This window comes from Balaenoptera acutorostrata, chromosome 18 (genome assembly GCF_949987535.1).
Source record: "Balaenoptera acutorostrata chromosome 18, mBalAcu1.1, whole genome shotgun sequence".
NCBI classification, from domain to species: domain Eukaryota; kingdom Metazoa; phylum Chordata; class Mammalia; order Artiodactyla; family Balaenopteridae; genus Balaenoptera; species Balaenoptera acutorostrata.
This window is the reverse complement of record NC_080081.1, coordinates 69118939-69137369: the sequence shown is the minus strand read 5'-3', so window position 1 is coordinate 69137369 and position 18431 is coordinate 69118939. Positions and strand designations below refer to the sequence as shown.

At 42.4% G+C, this 18431-nt stretch overlaps 1 protein-coding gene across 9 annotated transcripts in view; it reads right to left on the bottom strand.

Annotated features, from left to right (window-relative positions):
* Positions 1-18431, bottom strand: part of DCLK1 (doublecortin like kinase 1) — a 331791-nt gene that overhangs the window by 95321 nt on the left and 218039 nt on the right. For all 9 annotated transcript variants that reach the window (XR_009005950.1, XR_009005951.1, XM_057533165.1 and 6 more), the window contains exon 5: positions 2204-2320. Coding sequence is in view for 7 of the 9 variants with exons in the window: in XM_057533165.1 (XP_057389148.1) it covers positions 2204-2320 (117 nt within the window). In the remaining 2 variants the exon portion in view is untranslated. The remainder of the gene's footprint in view (positions 1-2203; positions 2321-18431) is intronic.

Sequence of the window (18431 nt, the reverse complement as noted above, 5' to 3'; positions counted from 1 at the left end):
AGTCAGAATCAAGAGACAGTCATCACATATTATAAGCTCTTATATAACCAGGAAATGATTGTATGATTATCTTCTAAATCAAAATGCAAGAAGTTGAAAACTTGATATGCGTAAAAGGCTTATATTAAAGAAAACATGATCAGTGCTTTTTAATTAATTTTGGCCTAAAAGTTAAAGATACCTTGACTGAAGTGTTAATTTTTCAAGAACATATTGATTTTAGAATGGATCTGGATTCTGCTTTCTGTATGGAAATGGTAACTCCCTGGCATGGCATACCTATCACACATTACAAGCAATTGCTGGTCAAACCAACCAGGTTCTAACTATAGTGGAAAAGAGATTCAGGGAAACAACAGAAAATAGAAATGATTGTTTGAATCAATCTATCAATTTTGAGGTAATGTACCCTATGCATTTTAAACTTCTAAAGGGAATGGTTCCAAACGTTGGCGGTGACAAATACAAATACATTTAATACATTTGCCTATCTCCTCTTTTGAGTTTCCAGAATTACTTTTGGTAAATGATATATTCATCTTTATTTATAAGATTATAATTAAATACATTTATAAGATTTATATAATCTTAAGAGATGCTGAATAGTAACTATGTGACCAATTAATTCCAAAGTGAAACAATTTCCTATATTCATTATTATCTTTTTAAGACCAGATGTATGATTCTTTTTTTCTTAATTGAAATTTTAGCTTCCTTTTTGAAATAAAATAGGCTCTTCACTATTTACAAGGCTATTTATTTCTGAGCTGCAAAAATTCTCTCTCCCTTTTTTTGCTCTGCATTACCATCTTTTCCTCCTGTAGGCCTCCATTCAATCTTGGCTGCCATGATTAGACAGCCAGAAAGGGACAGTGGCAGTTCATCGGTGCCAACACAGAGTGAGGAGAAGGTCTCTGCAGACCTGTCTAGGGAATAGCAGCAATTAGCAACACCCCCAGGGGAAGGCAACTCTTAAAGAACTAAGGTGGTCTAGCTCTCCAGCCAACTAAGAGTCCCTTCTTCCAAGACTGACTTCGGAGGTTTCAATTTTAGTTTTTACTAGGAAAAATAGTTTATAGCACCTCCAATTTTAAATAGAGAGGTTATAACTCACACTGGGCAGTGGTGCCAGAGGCAGGCCCTGTAGCCCCAGCCTAGAGATGTTTTCACATCCCTCTGGGACCACACTGCTAAGTACAAGAAGGCTTCAATATAGACCCTATAGGTCTTGGTCCCTATTTATAAGAGCTTCCCTGCCTTCATAAAATCAGGTGACAATCACTTTGATGTATGTATCATTTAATAATTCACATTCAACAGTTTATAGCATTTAATAAATAATTCCCTTCCATCGTGAAATAGACCTTATACCTAAGACCCAAACAAACAAACTAACTGATTCATGTCAGTTTTTTTTTAAGATTTTTTTTTTTTTTTTGATGCGGACCATTTTTAAAGTCTTTATTGAATCTGTTACACTATTGCTTCTGTTTTATGTTTCGGTTTTTTGGCTGCGAGGCATGTGGGATCTTAGCTCCCCGACCAGGGATCGAACCCGCACCCCTTACACTGGAAGGCGAAGTCTTAACCACTGGACCGCCAGGGAAGTCCCAATTGATGTCAGATTTAAGACCAAAGAAGGAAAAGGTAGGGCTGAGGTGGTCATCCTATAAGTACACATCCTGCTCCAACACCAGCACTAGAGCCCAAGGACAGACAGGTCACAGGCCCAGAGTCACTGCAGCTACCCCAGCACCAGTCTCTCCTCACGGCTTTTAGTCCCAGGGCCATGCTGGGGCCAGAGTAAAAAATGTGTTAGACAAAGGCTCAGCAGATACAAACTGTAAACTGCTCACCAGCCAGTCCGAAGAAGAACAAATGCTTTAACAGAGATTTCTGGAGCTGGGGGCCTTTAGCCTAAAAAATAATTTTTGCAGCAGAAATGATGCAAGTCAGGAGCGTACTTCTATCTGTGGGCAAGTCTGGGTTTTCTGAATCTTTACTAAGTTTTCCCGAACCTGATGCTTTTTCTTACAGCCAACATGCTAGACTCCGGCAAATCTGTTCCACCACTTGAACATGTTCTAAAATTATAAACCGGAATCTACACTCTCTTGCAATCTCACGCTCTGGGCTTCACACACCCTCTGCTCACTGCGCGTCAGAAACAAGGCAGTCGCTGCAGGCTCCTCTGCAGCTTTACCTGAGCTGGTTGATGCCGGGGACTTGCTGCGCCGGGAAGGCCCTGGGCTCTTGGTGGTGCTCCTGCGGGATGACGAAGCTATTTTGGTGTAAGAAGTGGACTTCACCACTCGACATTCTGGGGAAAGAAGAAAGGCCACACATCATCACAGGGTCACGCACATACCGTTCGAAATGTACAATAAACCTGGAAGCAGAAATACACAGCCATCCTCGGTCACACGTGCTTCCTGCCGGCCCAGTATGTGTCTATGACGACAGAACCAAAAAAAAAAAAAAAACAACCAGAAAGGGCACAGCGGGCATCTTAGACATCACAGTAAATACGGCTGTCCCTCTGTATCCATGGGGATTTGGTTCCGGGACCACACGCCCCCAGCCACCACCACCATTGGCTGCTCGGGTCCTGCCCAGGTGGACCTGCAGGAGATGCCAATTTCTTAAAAAAAAAGAACAAGAACAAACTACACGTATGAACGTATCAGCACAAATTAAAAGGTGGGAAGTAAGCAAGAAGCATAACAATGATATCAGAAGACACGATCAGAACCACCATGTGAATAGTGCCTGAGAGGGTGTCTACGGAGGTTTTAATTCCCAAAACAGATCTTTGGACCATGTGAAGAGGACATCCACTTGGCTCAAGGCTCTGTCCACACAACTGACAACACATCCTGGAGTCTGTCCCAGCCTTTGGACGTTGGTCTGGACTTTCGGAAGTACATTAGCAATCAAATCGGACGGCTGGAATGCTGCCTGACCACTGGCGTGCTTCCGATTACATTTTTACCACGCGTCCGCTCCATGCCAGGTGCTGAGCCCTGCAGGCACGACAGGGAACACACACGGTTTGGGAACTAGAAACACCGCCCACCTGGTAGTCCAGGATGGAATCTTTTAACCAGCGAGGGCTCTCTTCTGCTAATTTTTATTTTGTGGACCTCGTGTCTGAAAAATGTTGGCTTATGAAACAAATTGCATAAAGTGACAATACATTTCTCAGTTTAAACGAAAACCAGGACTGTAACGAGGGCAAGGTGACCAAGACTTTTGGTCCTAGGTCCCGAATGTTTATAGAGGTCACATAAATTTAAGATAATAATTTAAAAAGCTCGGTATCTAGCTAGCAGGGATGAATGGTTAAAAGAGAGCTACCAGATGGTGCACACTGGTAATAACACCCATCTGTGAGCTGCAACGTGAGTTAAAAAGTTGACTTTAGGGTTTGTCTCAGGCTGTTTGCCACAGGAGCCAGAGCTGCTAGTTATGGGCCCCACCTACCCGCCAGGGCTCGGGATCAGTGTAATAGAACCAATCTCACCACACCAAGCCGACATTTTTCCAGCTCCCAGAAAGAGAGTCGGTATTTTCGTCACGTGGCTAAGTCTTACCAGAGCAAATGTAGGCGTTTTATTTGATTTTCAGAGTATTGAAAAAAACCTTGTGGACTCATGCCATGCTTCTACAGCTTCTACAGCTTCTCTTGAGCTTAGTTCTCACCATACTATTAATCTATCAAAAGTGTTCATTTACTCCTCTGCCTCCCCACCCCCTTCTCCCTTGGGTACCACCTAGGCCTGGCATATTTAATTGGACGGAAGAGCTGCTCAATAAGTATTGGCCCGCATTGTTATTGATCTTGTTACTACTTGTGTGAAGTCTTACTATTCATTAGAGTAATCCAACCCCTCATTTTACAGATAAGGAAACTGAGTCTCCGAGAGGCTAAGTGACTTGCATCAGAATCGAAGTCTCTCGGTTTAGTGGCTCGCTCACCACCCCAGGATCTGATGTGGTGGCCTAAGCAGGCTGCTTCACTGTGAATCAAGGCTGGAAAACTGTTATCAGTGCCCATGGTTGACGGCTGGAAAGTTATCGGTGCCCATGGTCGAAGACAGACAAGTGGGTGATGGCGGACAATGGGAAGGACGGCAAACAACCAGTTCTCATATCAACGTTAAATTAAAATTTAAATACTAAAGCTGCAATTCAATCAACATGCTTATTGCATCCCCCCAAAAAAGAAACAATGAACTCTCTTTCAGAAGTGGAATCATAGTGAAGCGATCGCTTGGGGGATCATGGAGTCTGAAAGATAATTACAAGTGTTACAAATCGCATACCACTTGCCTTCCGTATAAGAGCGAAGCTTCATGAGTCATACAGGGGATTAGGATAATTCTGAAAGGCTAGGGCTGAATACAGGAAAACAGAAACAAAACAATGATAGTAACTGCTTTTTTTCCCAAGGTCAAAATAAAACCAATCGAAGAAAATTGCACTGCCAAGCCATAAATTATAAAAAAAAAAAAAAAAAAACCAAAAGACTTCAACCACCTTTCCCATTAAAGTTTAGATTTTAAGTATTTTAATTAATTTAAATGGGAATGGTATTTTATGGTGGTAAAAGATGCCGTGAAGGACAAATGCTTCATTCCTTTGGAGAGCATGCCAAAATCTTTGTCAGCTTAAAACCACAATTTAGAAACACTGTGCGTAACATGATGTACACGGCCAGTAAAGTAGAAAACCTTATTTGTTCTCACGAAGGACATTTCAGAGAGTCTGGCAAGGAAGCAGACAGCACCCTGCACCCTCCACTCTCTTCTGGGGTCATTTGCCTTTGAGGGCAATCCCTTCCTTCTGGTATTTTTGGCACTCTCACATTAAGCGGGCTGCACTTCCTTTGGCTGTGGGGATACTGGACAACACGGACACTTCTTAAGGAGGATTAGACTGAAGGAAGCTTCAGGAGAGTAATTTCTCTTGCTACTGAAGATCGCAGCCTACCCAAGTACAGAAAATCAGATGAAGCACATTAACTGGGTCTCTGATGACTGAACCCCCCCATAGCAAGCAAGTAAGCAAGCAAGGTCTGATTAAATCTCTGCTTCAGAAAGTCCCTGTAATCATAGTTCTATGAGGGGGAAAGTACCATTCTCCATATGGTCTGTACTAATGTTAGCTTTACAGACGTTCTCAGAATTTGGTAAGACAGAAGTTACAACATTTCCCACCTTCACCCTGGACCCCAACTTAAGAAACAGGCCTTCTGTGATGGCCAGATTTAGAGACAACCCAGATGCGGATATAGAGGCAGGAAACTGGAGAAGGAATACATTCTTTGGCCACGTTCCCAGTGGCATGAGAACCTCCACGTATGCAGATTCTCCCCTGACTCAGAAACAGGTGGTAGGTGGGCTGATGTATAACGAAAGGTGCTAAAGAATAGAAATGATTATAGAACTCTACCGGCGGCACCAGCAGTTCACCTGAGCTCACACAGCAGAGATGTTCATGCATTCAAAGGAGCCCACTAGTATCTTTTGGAGAATCCTGAAAGACAAAGGTGATGTCCCATAAATGCCTAGGCAGCTTTAGTGACATTTTGCATGCTGGCTAGAGGATATCCTTTAAACAAGGAATTTTTTACTCCTGTAATATCTTTTTTTTATATATAAATTTATTTTATTCATTTATTTTTGGCTGCGTTGGGTCTTCATTGCTGCACGCGGGCTTTCTCTACTTGCGACGAGCAGGGGCTACTCTTCATTGCAGTGTGTGGGCTTCTCACTGTGGTGGCTTCTCTTGTTGCGGAGCACAGGCTCTAGGTGTGCAGGCTTCAGTAGTTGTGGCATGCGGGCTCAGTAGTTGTGGCTTGCGGGCTCTAGAGCGCAGGCTCAATAGTTGTGGTGTACGGGCTTAGTTGCTCTGCGGCATGTGGGATCTTCCTGGACCAGGGATCGAACCTGTGTCCCCTGCATTGGCAGGCGGATTCTCAACCACTTCACTGCCAGGGAAGCCCTGTAATCTATTTTTAAAACCAGCAGAATAAAATCACTGTCAGGCAGAGACTTCTCAGTGATCACAACTCTAAATTCAGTTGTTCTGAGCTATTCAGGAGATGGGCAAGTTCATCTAGAAGCATCCATTATCAGCAGTAGATGCTTTGTGCTTTCTTCCCCATCCTGATTACAAAGACAAGCTTCCTCTTAACTTGGCAAAGGTAAGAAGCTTCCAAATGGAACAATATTCCTCTCTGTGGCTATGTGCAAAAGACAGTCAGGGAGCCCATTTAGTTCTAGAGACTTTTTGTAAATATGGCGCAAGCTTGGTCACCAAAAGAGAGAATCTGCAATTCTGGCTCTCTAACTGTCCAACGAGTAGCTCTCACATGTTCATATGCTCTGGGTTGGAAGGCACCCTCCAAGAATATCAAGGTTGTCAATGGTTACCCAATCAACTCTCTCCTCAATTCATGAATATCCTCTCCTACTGTCTCGGTAAGGGGCTGGCCAGCTTCTTCTTGATCACCTCCAGTGCCTTCTTCTTCACCACCTTCTGCCTCAAGGTTTTTGAAGCTCTGCCCATCCTGCTTAGCCTCCAGTTTGTCAGCATGGGTGAGCTGAAAGACCAATCCTGGTATGACCTAGGCCAAAGTTTACTTCCTATAGAAACGTAATGATTCTTGAACTTCAGGGCAGTATTACAGGAAAATTCACATGCTGGAAGGGTTGATCTGCATCTCCCCGGTGCAATGCTCTGATAAGGGCTGAGGTCCATCCTCTTGTTTCTGCACCACCTAGATTCAGAGCCAATCCTGACACTACAGTGCAACTCCCTTCCCTACTGGCAATGGGGTTTGGAACCAGTGTTACCTTCCTAAGCTCCAAATGCAGCAGGTCTGGAATAAAAGCAGTGGAGACCGAAACACTTTAAACCATAGTTTTTTAAAAATAAAGTCTGTAGCAGATTGAGCTGGAAGCAAAGACATCAGCTGGAGTGGCTTAGCTGGAGAATAAAGTCCCAGAAACTGAGATTTTTTTAAGTACCTTCTAAAGATACAGCCACGCGTGTCTAAACCCAGCACCTAGACTGGCCCACCACTTTCAGAACCCCCAGCTCAGGCCTCCGGATGGCACACACGTGTTCCCACGTGGCACGGCTGCTGGCCGTGAAACTAACGCACACCAGCTCTGGAGGCACTTGCTGGCTGAGCGTTGACCCTCTCCATAACCTCTGCAGAAGCTTTTCTGGTGCTGGGATGTTCCGTCCTGACATCTCAAGAGTCACCACTCAGATCTACTGTTTTAATAGCACGAGTGATTCTCTTCCCCAAATACTTTCTTTTCTCCTGATAGTCAAATAAAAGCTAATTTTCCCTATGTAAGAGCTGAGTGTTACGTGGGAGCTGGTTTGCTCTAGGAGATGGCCTGGTAACCCAGGTTCCTGCTATCTTATGCCTGTCACCCCTAAGTGTCTTCCTCTACATGGTCCCAGCCGGCTCACCGTGCAGTCTCCAAGTTTTAGCCCTTGGGGAAAAGAGGGAGGCTTCCAAACATTAGACAGGAAAAGCTGCTTTGTGCCTGTTCCACCAGATCTTCATTTCTTGACACTGATCTCATTCTTTCCTTTTTCCCACAACAACTGCACTGCTCAGTGCCAGTCGCTAGTTGAATCCCTGGTCTCTACCCACTGAATGCCAGTAGCACCTCCCTAGTTGTAAAGACCAAAAAATGTCTCCACACGTTGCCAAATGTCCCCTGGGGGGAATAGCCCTTGGTTAAGAACCACTTTGGGATGTCTCCATCAGCGATCTTTCCAATGATCTTCAATAAATTCTTAAATTCTTCCTTGAGGGTGTTAATGAAGCCATCACCAACCACCTGCCTGGGGCCCTAAACAATGCATTCTGCACATTATTTCTGTAGATTTGGCCAACATGAATCGATAGTTTCGGCATCTGTGCATCCACTGCAGTGTAGATGATGTGACTGGCAGTGTTGAAAGCCTTCCAATTGTCTGTTAAAATCAGATCAGCACCATTGTTTTTGCCGTCTCTGAGAACATGGTGACATGGGGTCTTGAAACGCTGGTGGTTTCCTAGTTGAGAGTTTGGAAAATGGAGGAGGTCATGGGGGCACAGTGTAGAGAAAGAGGACTTGCATGTTGTGCTGAGCAAATCCGAGGGTTGCAGAAGGGCCAGGAGCATTGCCCGTAATGCAATGCACTCTCAGTCCAGTCCTCTCCCTTCCAGGTACCACTTAACCTCTGCAATGACACGTTTGGAACCAATCCCAAAATAGTGCTACCCAAGCCATTTTAGTTGAGTGCAAATACCCAGGCAGGAGATTTCGGTTCTTACCTATTGAGACGGAAGTTTGCAACCCTATTCATTAAGCCAGATAGCACTGCCTCAAAACAATGGAGTTATCCGTCTTCCGGCTTCCCCAGGCCAGCAATCAGGGCACACCTGAAGCCTTCCCCTTTTCCACTATAAAGCGTTCCCACTCCTCTGCCTGCCTTTGGGTCTCTCTCTGCCAAAATGCAAATGATGGTGGCTGACTCCTTTGCTTTAACAAGCTCACAGTAAATAGCCTTCCCTGGTTCTCACTGGTTGCTCTTTATTTCCACAACATGCACGGCTCTCCCTCTTAAGCTGGCCATAAAATGAAGTAACTAACTTGACTTGAGCATCAGGTTGTATAAAACAGGCTTACCTTTCTCCATTAGACTTATGACAACAGCCACAGGAGGAAACAGCACATGAACATCTCCCATCTCACGACCTGTGCTCACTGAGGCATGACGGTGCACATCATCTGAATGTCTTTTTTCTAAAGTGCATGTATTGATTTCCTGTGGCTGCCACAACAAATTACCAAAAATTTGTTGGCTTACAATGACCAAAATATATTCGCACGTAGTTCTAGAGGCCAGAAATCTGAAATCAAGGTGTTGCAGGGCCACAGTCCCTTCGAAGGCTCTAGAGAATCTCTTTCTTGCCGCTTCCACCTTCTGGTGGTTCCAGGCATTCCTTGGCTTGTGGCCCCATCATGGAGATCTCTGCCTCCGTCTTCACATGGACTTCCCCTACGTGTGTCTGTGTTATCTTCTTTTGCTCCTTCTTAGGTGGATATTTGTGATGGCATTTCAGGCTCAACTGGATGATCTAAGGTAATCTCATCTCAAGATCCTTCAATTAATTATATCTGCAAAGAAGCTTTTTCCAAGTAAGGTAACATTTACAAGTTGACATCTTGTGGCCTTTCAACCTATCACAGTGTGTGTGACGCAACTTTAGGACAAGCCTTTCTTGAAAACTTTTGCCAGGATTCTATTGTTACTCCCCCACTTAAAACCCTTCTATGACTCCTTGCTGCTCTTTGAGAACATCCTTAGTGCAGCCTTTAAGGCCCCTGCCCATCTCAGCTCCTCTCTCTTCCTTCCTCTGGACACATTGTTTTAGTTTCTGACAAACACTAAGTATCTTCCTGCCTCTGGGCTTTAGAACATTAATTTCCCTGCACAAGGAACAATTCCGCCCTTGTGCTGGCTCACTTCAGCTCATACTTCCCTGCTCAGCTTAAATTCATCCATTTTGCAAATATTTACCAAGTCCCTGCTGTTTAAGTGCCAGGATGCAGCAGTAAATCAGAAGACAGGGTACCTACTCTGATGGAGTTTATACAGTAGAAGTTGAAATGGGCCTTAAAAACAAAAACGAGAACAAGAGCTGATTTTCTAAGTGCTTTGCCAAGGGGTGAAAGGAGGCTGTGACAGTGGCTGGGTGAGTGGTTTCTCGATAGTGGTGGTCAGAGAAGGTCTCTGGGTGTAGAGGACATCAAAGGTGAGCTCTGAACACAGGAAGGAGCCAGCCATGGGTAGATTACAGGAAAGAGGGAGGCGGGGGGCCAGATCAAGTCAGGGTTGGGGAGACCAAATGAGGGGTTTGGATTTTACTCTAAGCAAGAAGGGAAGTTATAGAAGGGCTTTAAGCAAAGGCATTGCTGTGTTCTGATCTGTGAGTCTAAAAGATCACTCTGGGGCGAATCTAGGAGAGGAAGGGTGGTGGCTTGGACCAGGATGCAGGTAATAGAAATGGATGGATGAGCATGACTGGAGATACGATGTGGTGGTCCAGTCCACACAGCTTGAGGGTGACTGCGGGGTGGTGGGGAGGGCTGGGCAGGACAGCCCCAGCTAACACGATCTTTGTCAGGTATACTTCTGAGACCTGCTGACTGGTCTACACAATGTAGTGGCTTCAGGTGCCAAAGGCAGGAGAGACCAAGAGTTTACCATGGCCCATGGTCTTCCTTCAGGGTAAAGGACAGACTTTCCCACTCTTTAAAAATGCAGAATCTTTGTTCTTCTTTTGACCAACAGAATTAGAATCACTGGAGGTAGAACCTGAAGCGTTAAGAAAAATCCCCAGGTGATCCCTACCGTGTGTCCACGGACCAGAAACTTTTTGCCATTCTCTGGTATATAGATAAGGAAATTACTGAAGAAAATCCAGAGGCTCAGCATTTGAAGTAATTGTGCAATGTGGCATTTGGAACAAAGGATTAAACTAACAGCCTGAGGAGATAGATTAGCAAGATACATCAGTCTTGAAAAAACAACAAATATCCATCCTATTGAGATTTGGTCCCAACTCAAATTTTCAAAAACAACCAACTGTCATCCTGAGACTCAGCCGAAAGCAGACTTTGGAAGAAGAACAAGAGTTCACATTTATTAACAACTCATGACCACCTGGTTTTCATTAGCTACAAGATGGAAATGATCTGAAAGATAGATAAGAAACAGATAAATTACCCAAGAACCAAAATGAAAAAAATGGGTACAAATTTCTCCTAGAGAAAGGAAAAAGAAACAAACAAAAAAAATCGTAGAAGTATGAACTGAAAAAAATTTGATAGCTTTCTCCTGGAGTAAGGCTACTTTTATGCCTGACTTTATCCCACTCTTGCAGAAACAAGGATAAGTGTACATCTTTGGTCCAGTGGGTCCAGCCCAGGCCCAAGTGGTTCAGGAGTCGGGAGGTCTGGAAGGGTCTCACTGGGAAAGGTAAAAGTGTGGAGTTACAGGGCAGCCCACGTGATGAATGCTGAGAATGCCAGGTGTGTCATTCACAATGGGTAAGGCTCTGTTCTGAATATCCTGTGCCCCCTTAATGAAATTAGGACTAGTCATGGCTTACATGGGGTCCACTCTTCTCCCATCAAAACAGTCACAGGCTCTGTGCTGTCCAATAGTTTGGGGCATTTTGCTTAGCGAAGTTCTCTAGCATCTTGTGCTAATGTGGTCCATGGGCCTCAACATTGCCTGAGAGCTTGCAGACTCTCCGGTCCCACCCCAGACCTACTGAATCAGAATGTGCACTTTACCAATGCTCCTAATCATTTGTATTCACATTAAAGCTTGAAAAGAACTGCTCTAGAACTATGGATGGACGCCCTTAGATCAGTGGCTCTGATCTAAGGTCAGGTCCAGGTCGAGGGAACAGGTCCCTCGGTCCAGTCCCCAGAGATTCTGACCTCAAAGGCCAGGCATCTGCATCTTGGACAAGCACCTCAGCTGATTATGATTCCGACACTCAAGGAATAATTTAAGAAACAGGGCCATGGATGGTAATAAGTAGGAATTAGTAACTCTAGGAAGGCATTAAATAACAGACATAGTCTAACATCTTCTTGAGAGGGCAATATTTTACAGTAGTGTCTCTAGCTTTCCCTATGATAAGAATCACTTGGGGGTTATTGTTGAACATTCAACTTCCCAAACCCCTTCCCCAGATGTTTTGATGCAGTAGGTCTGGGATGAGGGTCTGGGAATCTATATTTTTAATAAGTACCTTGGGTGGTTCTGATAATTAAAGAGATTTAGGAGAACTGCTGTACTGGAAAATATCCCGTCCTGGACAGCTCATCATCTGTTGGTTAAAGCAGAAGAACCAGGTTCTTGGTGGGGAGAGGGGCTTGTGTACAAAAGAAGTTTCCAGAAAGTCATATACCCTCATCTAAATGTTCTGTGGAGTGGATCTCAGGCCTGATTAGGAACAGAGATTTTCCACCAGCAAGAGGTTACTGCATTTGAGGAATAATCAGCTGAGTCTCATCCTGAGAAAAGACACCCAAACCTGCATCAATATGGGGTAAATGAGATTTGGGGGTCACTGCTTTCATGTCCTGAGGTAAAGGCAAGGCTTGGGAAGATAATTCTCCAATTTGTTTGAGTCTCTGAGTCTGCCCTGTCATCTCAAGGAGAATTAAAAACAAACAAACAAAAAAACCCAATAGGGAAACTAAGGGGAAAAAAACCTTAAACTATAAGACCAGGAATAAACACTCAGACTCTAGTGAAGAAGAAAGTAATCAGACAGAACGACTGTCATGATAAATGAGAAGCTGAAGTTACATGGTTATAAAGGGATTGAGTGATACTCAAGAATAATGATGCAAATCTACTTCTAAGCAAAGTCTCACTGGGAAAGAATTTAATTTAGAGGTTTTGCCTTCAAGGAATAGGGACAATCACAGGGGTTGACAAAACTCAGCTGCTTCAGGGAAGAAACAGGTAACACAAACGTGTGCATTTGGCAGAGCAGAAAAAAATCAGGACATAGGAAAGCTGCTAGATAATAAAGGTTGACTAGGTTCTTAAGAAAGCTTTCATTTCTTCCAAGGAAATACTTAAAAGTACGGCAGCCATTCGTTTTCCCACAAGCGGTTAGATATTGTTCTAAATATCAGCAGGTTTTAGAATGAATGACTTCTTGGGGTATTACAGAAGTACCTACCCTGAAGAAACAAAATCTTAGTAAAAGTCCCCCATTGGTACCACACAAGCAATGCTTCTAAGAATGTTCTAAGAGTGCCACCAGGGAGATCCACTGGAGAAATTAAATTAAGTGCAGCATATAAATTAGTTTTCTGGGAATCAGTTCTGCCTGTGGATTTCTAAGGTACTCTTTGAAGATAGCAGCGTGAGAGAACCCAGGACACAGGGATGAAATACATTCTTTCCTTCTTTTCACAATCAGTACAGAAAACAGACAATGCCCTCGATAGGACAGCTTTTACAGTCTGTCAATAGCTTTCCTAACTGTTATCCTGCTTCAGGGAAAACAGAAAGTCAGGTTATTTCATTGAGATTAAATAGGATAAAAAATAAATAAATTGATAACAGCCACTATGGAGAACACTATTGAGGTTCCTTAAAAAACTAAAAATAGAACTACAATACGACCCAGCAATCCCACTACCTGGCATATACCCTGAGAAAACCATAATTCAAAGAGAGACATGTACCACAATGTTCACTGTAGCTCTATTTACAATAGCCAGGACATGGAAGCAACCTAAGTGTCCATCGACAGATGAATGGATAAAGAAGATGTGGCACATATATACAATGGAATATTACTCAGCCATAAAAAGAAATGAAATGGAGGTATTTGTAATGAGGTGGATGGAGTTAGAGTCTGTCATACAGAGTGAAGTAAGTCAGAAAGAGAAAACAAATACTGTATGCTAACACATATATATGGAATCTAAGAAAAAAAAAAAAAGGTCATGAAGAACCTAGGGACAAGACGGGAATAAAGACACAGACCTACTACAGAATGGACTTGAGGATATGGGGAGGGGGAAGGGTAAGCTGTGACAAAGTGAGAGAGTGGCATGGACATATATACACTACCAAACGTAAAATAGGTAGCTAGTGGGAAGCAGCCGCATAGCACAGGGAGATCAGCTCCGTGCTTTGTGACCACCTAGAGGGGTGGGATAGGGAGGGTGGGAGGGAGGGAGACGCAAGAGGGAAGAGATAATGGGAACGTATGTATATGTATAACTGATTCACTTTTGTCATAAAGCAGAAACTAACACACCATTGTAAAGCAATTATACTCCAATAAAGATGTTTAAAAAAAAAAATTTAAAGCCCAGAGACAAAATTGCACAGGTTTAATAGAAATAAGAGATACATTTCTAGGTGCTACACTTTCTAGGATCATTAATATAGTCTAAGCTTCTCCAGGGCCACTCCCTCTTCAGTCCTGCAAGCCTTGCTGAGAAGGCAACTGTGTTTTCAGCCAGATGGCAATACAAATCGAAAGAAGAAATGTTCTGAGTTGCTTCTATTTTTGACAAACTGAAGAGTTCGTCTCAGTAGATATATCCTGCTCTTCCACAGTTGGCAATCACTTAGGTGACACACTTGTCAAATACAGCTAATAAGGCTGCATGTTAAAAGCTTGGGGGAAATTACAGGTTGTCCAAGTTCCACAAGTGACCTGTTTGAGTGGGCAAGGAAGTGAGGGGAACACCTGAAAATGGCGGAACCAATGTGAAATGGGCATTCCTGGTGAATTTCCTAGCTGTTGCTGGCACTGCCTTTTCAAGCAGTTCAGATGGGTCTTTCAGTTCAGGATGAAACAGTTAAAAAAACGGTGCACAATCAGACAAGGTATTTGCCATCGTTTTTGTGACCCAGTGGATTTCTGGCTGCGTGATCTGGGTTGCTCACAGACCACAAAGGATGCTGTATTCGCTTCTTAACCCTTTCCTTTCACCTTGTTTCACCTGAGTCATTTTTCCATGAGGGAGAAAGTCTATGGGAAAGAATGATAAGGAAATGGAATCTGGGAAGAGCAGATATTAATATCAGTTTTAAACAAAAATTCCCTGTTTCTAACTCTGTGAAAACCTGAGGAAGACCATTATCTAGGACCTGATCTCAATGAGCACAACTTAATCCCTTATGTCTGGAAGCTAGGTTATTTGTTAAGGGCAGAGTTATAGCAATATGAATAGGATAGGAACGGATTTTCAAAGGCAAGTATGTCCACACATATATAGGGAACGTAAAGTTATGAATGACAGAGTTTTCCTGGACTAGACACATGTCTGAACAATTTCTTCTTTCTAAATTCTTTCACATTCATGCAACGTGAGGGAGATATTTTAAGAGTGAGTTAATTCTTGTGGGTAATTCTCTGTATCCTATTCTGAAAACTTAAGATTTCCTTTCCTCACTTTTGCCAAAAACTGTCAAATTTATTATCCTGTTTCTCATGTTTCCTTGTTACTTGACTTTCCTTTTAATGAGAAGTATCCTTCACATTAACTGCCTAGTAAAATCCTTGGTTGTATAGTTTAATTTTCAAGTACCCTCTTCATGAGCCATTTATCTATTTTCCCTTCTATTCCAAAGGACAGACATTAAATTACATCTCTGGGTAGATGTGATTAATCTTCTATTCCAAAGTGAAGAAAAGAAGAAAAAGGTTAGAAACATTTAAAGCCTCTTTTCTTTTTTTTACTAGGAGAAGGCAGACTATGGGTTGAAAACTTGATTTATTCCCCTTAAACCTATTTGAAGATCACCTTTAAAACAAGGGGTCAGGTGTGGCTTGAAATGAATTCCCTGTGCGGTACTTACGTTAGTCCCTGGGCTATAGTATTTCAAGGCTAATAAATATTGTAGTCATATGAAGGCAGCCATCTAATATGACAGTATATAGCATTTTGGAGGGATTGTGGTCTTTCAAGTAAAAGGGCCTGGTTAGAAGGGAGGCATTAGAGTTGACTTGCTGGAAAGCTGCCTGAAATCAGATGATAATTCTATCTGCATTTGGCCCTTAGCCATCAAACGAATAAGTCATTATTGCAATCTACTAGATAGTTATCTCTGGCCGAGGCAGTCACTGAATCACTTCAGCAGATATGGCTAGACTTAGCATTTTCAAATATTTACCCAATAAATTGCAATGTCGAGCTAAGGTAAACTTGTATTTTTACGGCAAATTTGGCTCTTTATTTCCAAAATAAAGAGGAAAGTGTCAAGCCATATTTAAAGACATTTGATTTCACATGGAGAGGATTTTGTTTTCCTTCCCAAAAATATTAGCAGAAAAGTATTTAAATAATTTTTAAAAGTCTGTCTGAGTTAGAAAACAGATGAATAATCTTGTTCTCCCCATCCTTCCTGGCACAACATGTACCTGATAAATTTTTATTTTTATTTATTTATTTATTTGTTTGTTCATTTATTGGCTGCGTTGGGTCTTCGTTGCTGCGCGCAGGCTTTCTCTAGTTGTGGTGAGCAGGGGCTCCTCTTCGTTGCAGTGCGTGGGCTTCTCGTTGTGGTAGCTTCTCTTGCTGCAGAGCACAGGCTCTAGGTGCACGGGCTTCAGTAGTTGTGACTCATGGGCTTAGTTGCTCTGTGGCATGTGGGATCTTCCCCGACCGGGGCTTGAACCCGTGTCCCCTGCATTGGCAGGTGGATCCTTAACCACTGCGCCATCAAGGAAGTCCCAATTTTTACTTTTAAAGAAACTTAAAACATCATTTAGGCTAAAAGAGACGATATCTAACACAATGGTCTCTCAGCAACCAAAGGACTCTAGAGAGGTCTACCGGGCCCCACTTAATGGAGAAAACATGATTATACATAAAAACTTCAACATTTAGTGCATAATTTCATAATTTTTCTTTGAAAATAATCTACCAAAATGTTTTGTAATGGATTTATTCTTTGTATAAAGATGACCTCTAACCATTATAAAAATTCCAACAGTGCAAAAAAGTTAAAAGAAAGCAATAAATCATCCCAAACCAGGAGTTAGAAGCTATGCCATGCTCTGCCATGCTAGAATTTTCTGTGTCTTTCCTTGGCAACCACTTCGTTTTTTTTAATTCATTTTTTTATACAGCAGGTAGTGTATATATGTCAATCCCAATCTCCCAATTCATCCCACCACCACCACTTTCCTCCCTTGGTGTCCATACGTTTGTTCTCTACATCTGTGTCTCAATTTCTGCCCTGTACCAGTTCATCTGTACCATTTTTCTAGGTTCCATATATATGTGTTAATATGTGATTTTTTTTTCTCTTTCTTACTTACTTCACTCTGTATGACAGTCTCTAGATCCATCCACGTCTCTACAAATGACCCAATTTCGTTCCTTTTTATGGCTGACTAATATTCCATTGTATTATGTACCACATCTTCTTTACCCATTCGTCTGTCAATGGGCATTTAGGTTGCTTCCATGACCTGGCTATTGTAAATAGTGCTGCAATGAACATTGGGGTGCATGTGTCTTTTTGAATTATGGTTTTCTCTGGGTATATGCCCAGTAGTGGGATTGCTGGGTCATACGGTAGTTCTATTTTTAGTTTTTTAAGGAACCTCCATACTGTTCTCCATAGTGGTTGTGTCAATTTACATTCCCACCAACAGTGCAAAAGGGTTCCCTTTTTTCTGCACCCTCTCCAGCATTTGTTGTTTGTAGATTTTCTGATGATGCCTATTCTAACTGGTGTGAGGTGATACCTCATTGTAGTTTTTTTTTATTTATTTATTTTTACTTATTTATTTTTGGCTGTGTTGGGTCTTCGTTTCTGTGCGAGGGCTTTTTCCAGTTGTGGCGAGCGGGGGCCACTCTTCATCGCGGTGCACAGGCCTCTCACTATCGTGGCCTCTCCCGTTGCGGAGCACAGGCTCCAGACGCGCAGGCTCAGTAGTTGTGGCTCACGGGCCTAGTTGCTCCGCGGCATGTGGGATCCTCCCAGACCAGGGATCAAACCCATGTCCCCTGCATTGGCAGGCAGATTCTTAACCACTGCGCCACCAGGGAAGCCCTGTCCTTTTCTTTACTGCTTGATAAATACTCTTTGTGTGTTGCAAAATTTAGTCCTTTATAGGGTATGTTTTACAAACGTAGTGTTTTTAATTTGTCTCCTGACTTTAAATTTTCATAGTGTTTTGCCATACAGAATTAATTGTTTTGCATTATAATTGGAGAACCTTTTCTTTTATAGGTTCTGGGAATTAATTATTGTAAAGAACCCATCCAATATGATATTTAAACAAAAGGTCACAGAGTGTTTTCAAGGAACATTTTCATTAGGTGGGTGGCATTATAGGTTCTGGAAATGACCACAAATGTACATAAACATAGATAGACTATACAGTGGAGTTCTGTCTCAAGGAAATAGCACAAAATGTTGAAGTTTATAATATTCTTTAAAAATCATTAAAATGTTTATAAAAAACCAAGCTGGAAAAATCTTCCAACCTTTGAGTTACCATTTCCTTGTAAGAGCTATAACAATTATAGTTGCTTTATCCCAATTATAACATTACTTTTGTCCCACAAAAGGACTATATTATAAACCTAGGTTTATAAATACAGGATTCTTCTCTTTCTGTTTGAATAAAAATGAACTGTGGGACTGTTCAGGGGTAGGGGGTTTATTTCTGGGGTGAAGAAAATGTTCTAACCTTGATCATGGTCATGGTTAGAATTGTTTACACAACTCTGCAAACACACTAAAAGCCACTGAATCGTACACTCTAAGTGGGTAAATTGTATGGTATGTGAATCCTGTCTCAGTGATGCTTCTAAGAAATATTAAATGTGGTGAGTTTT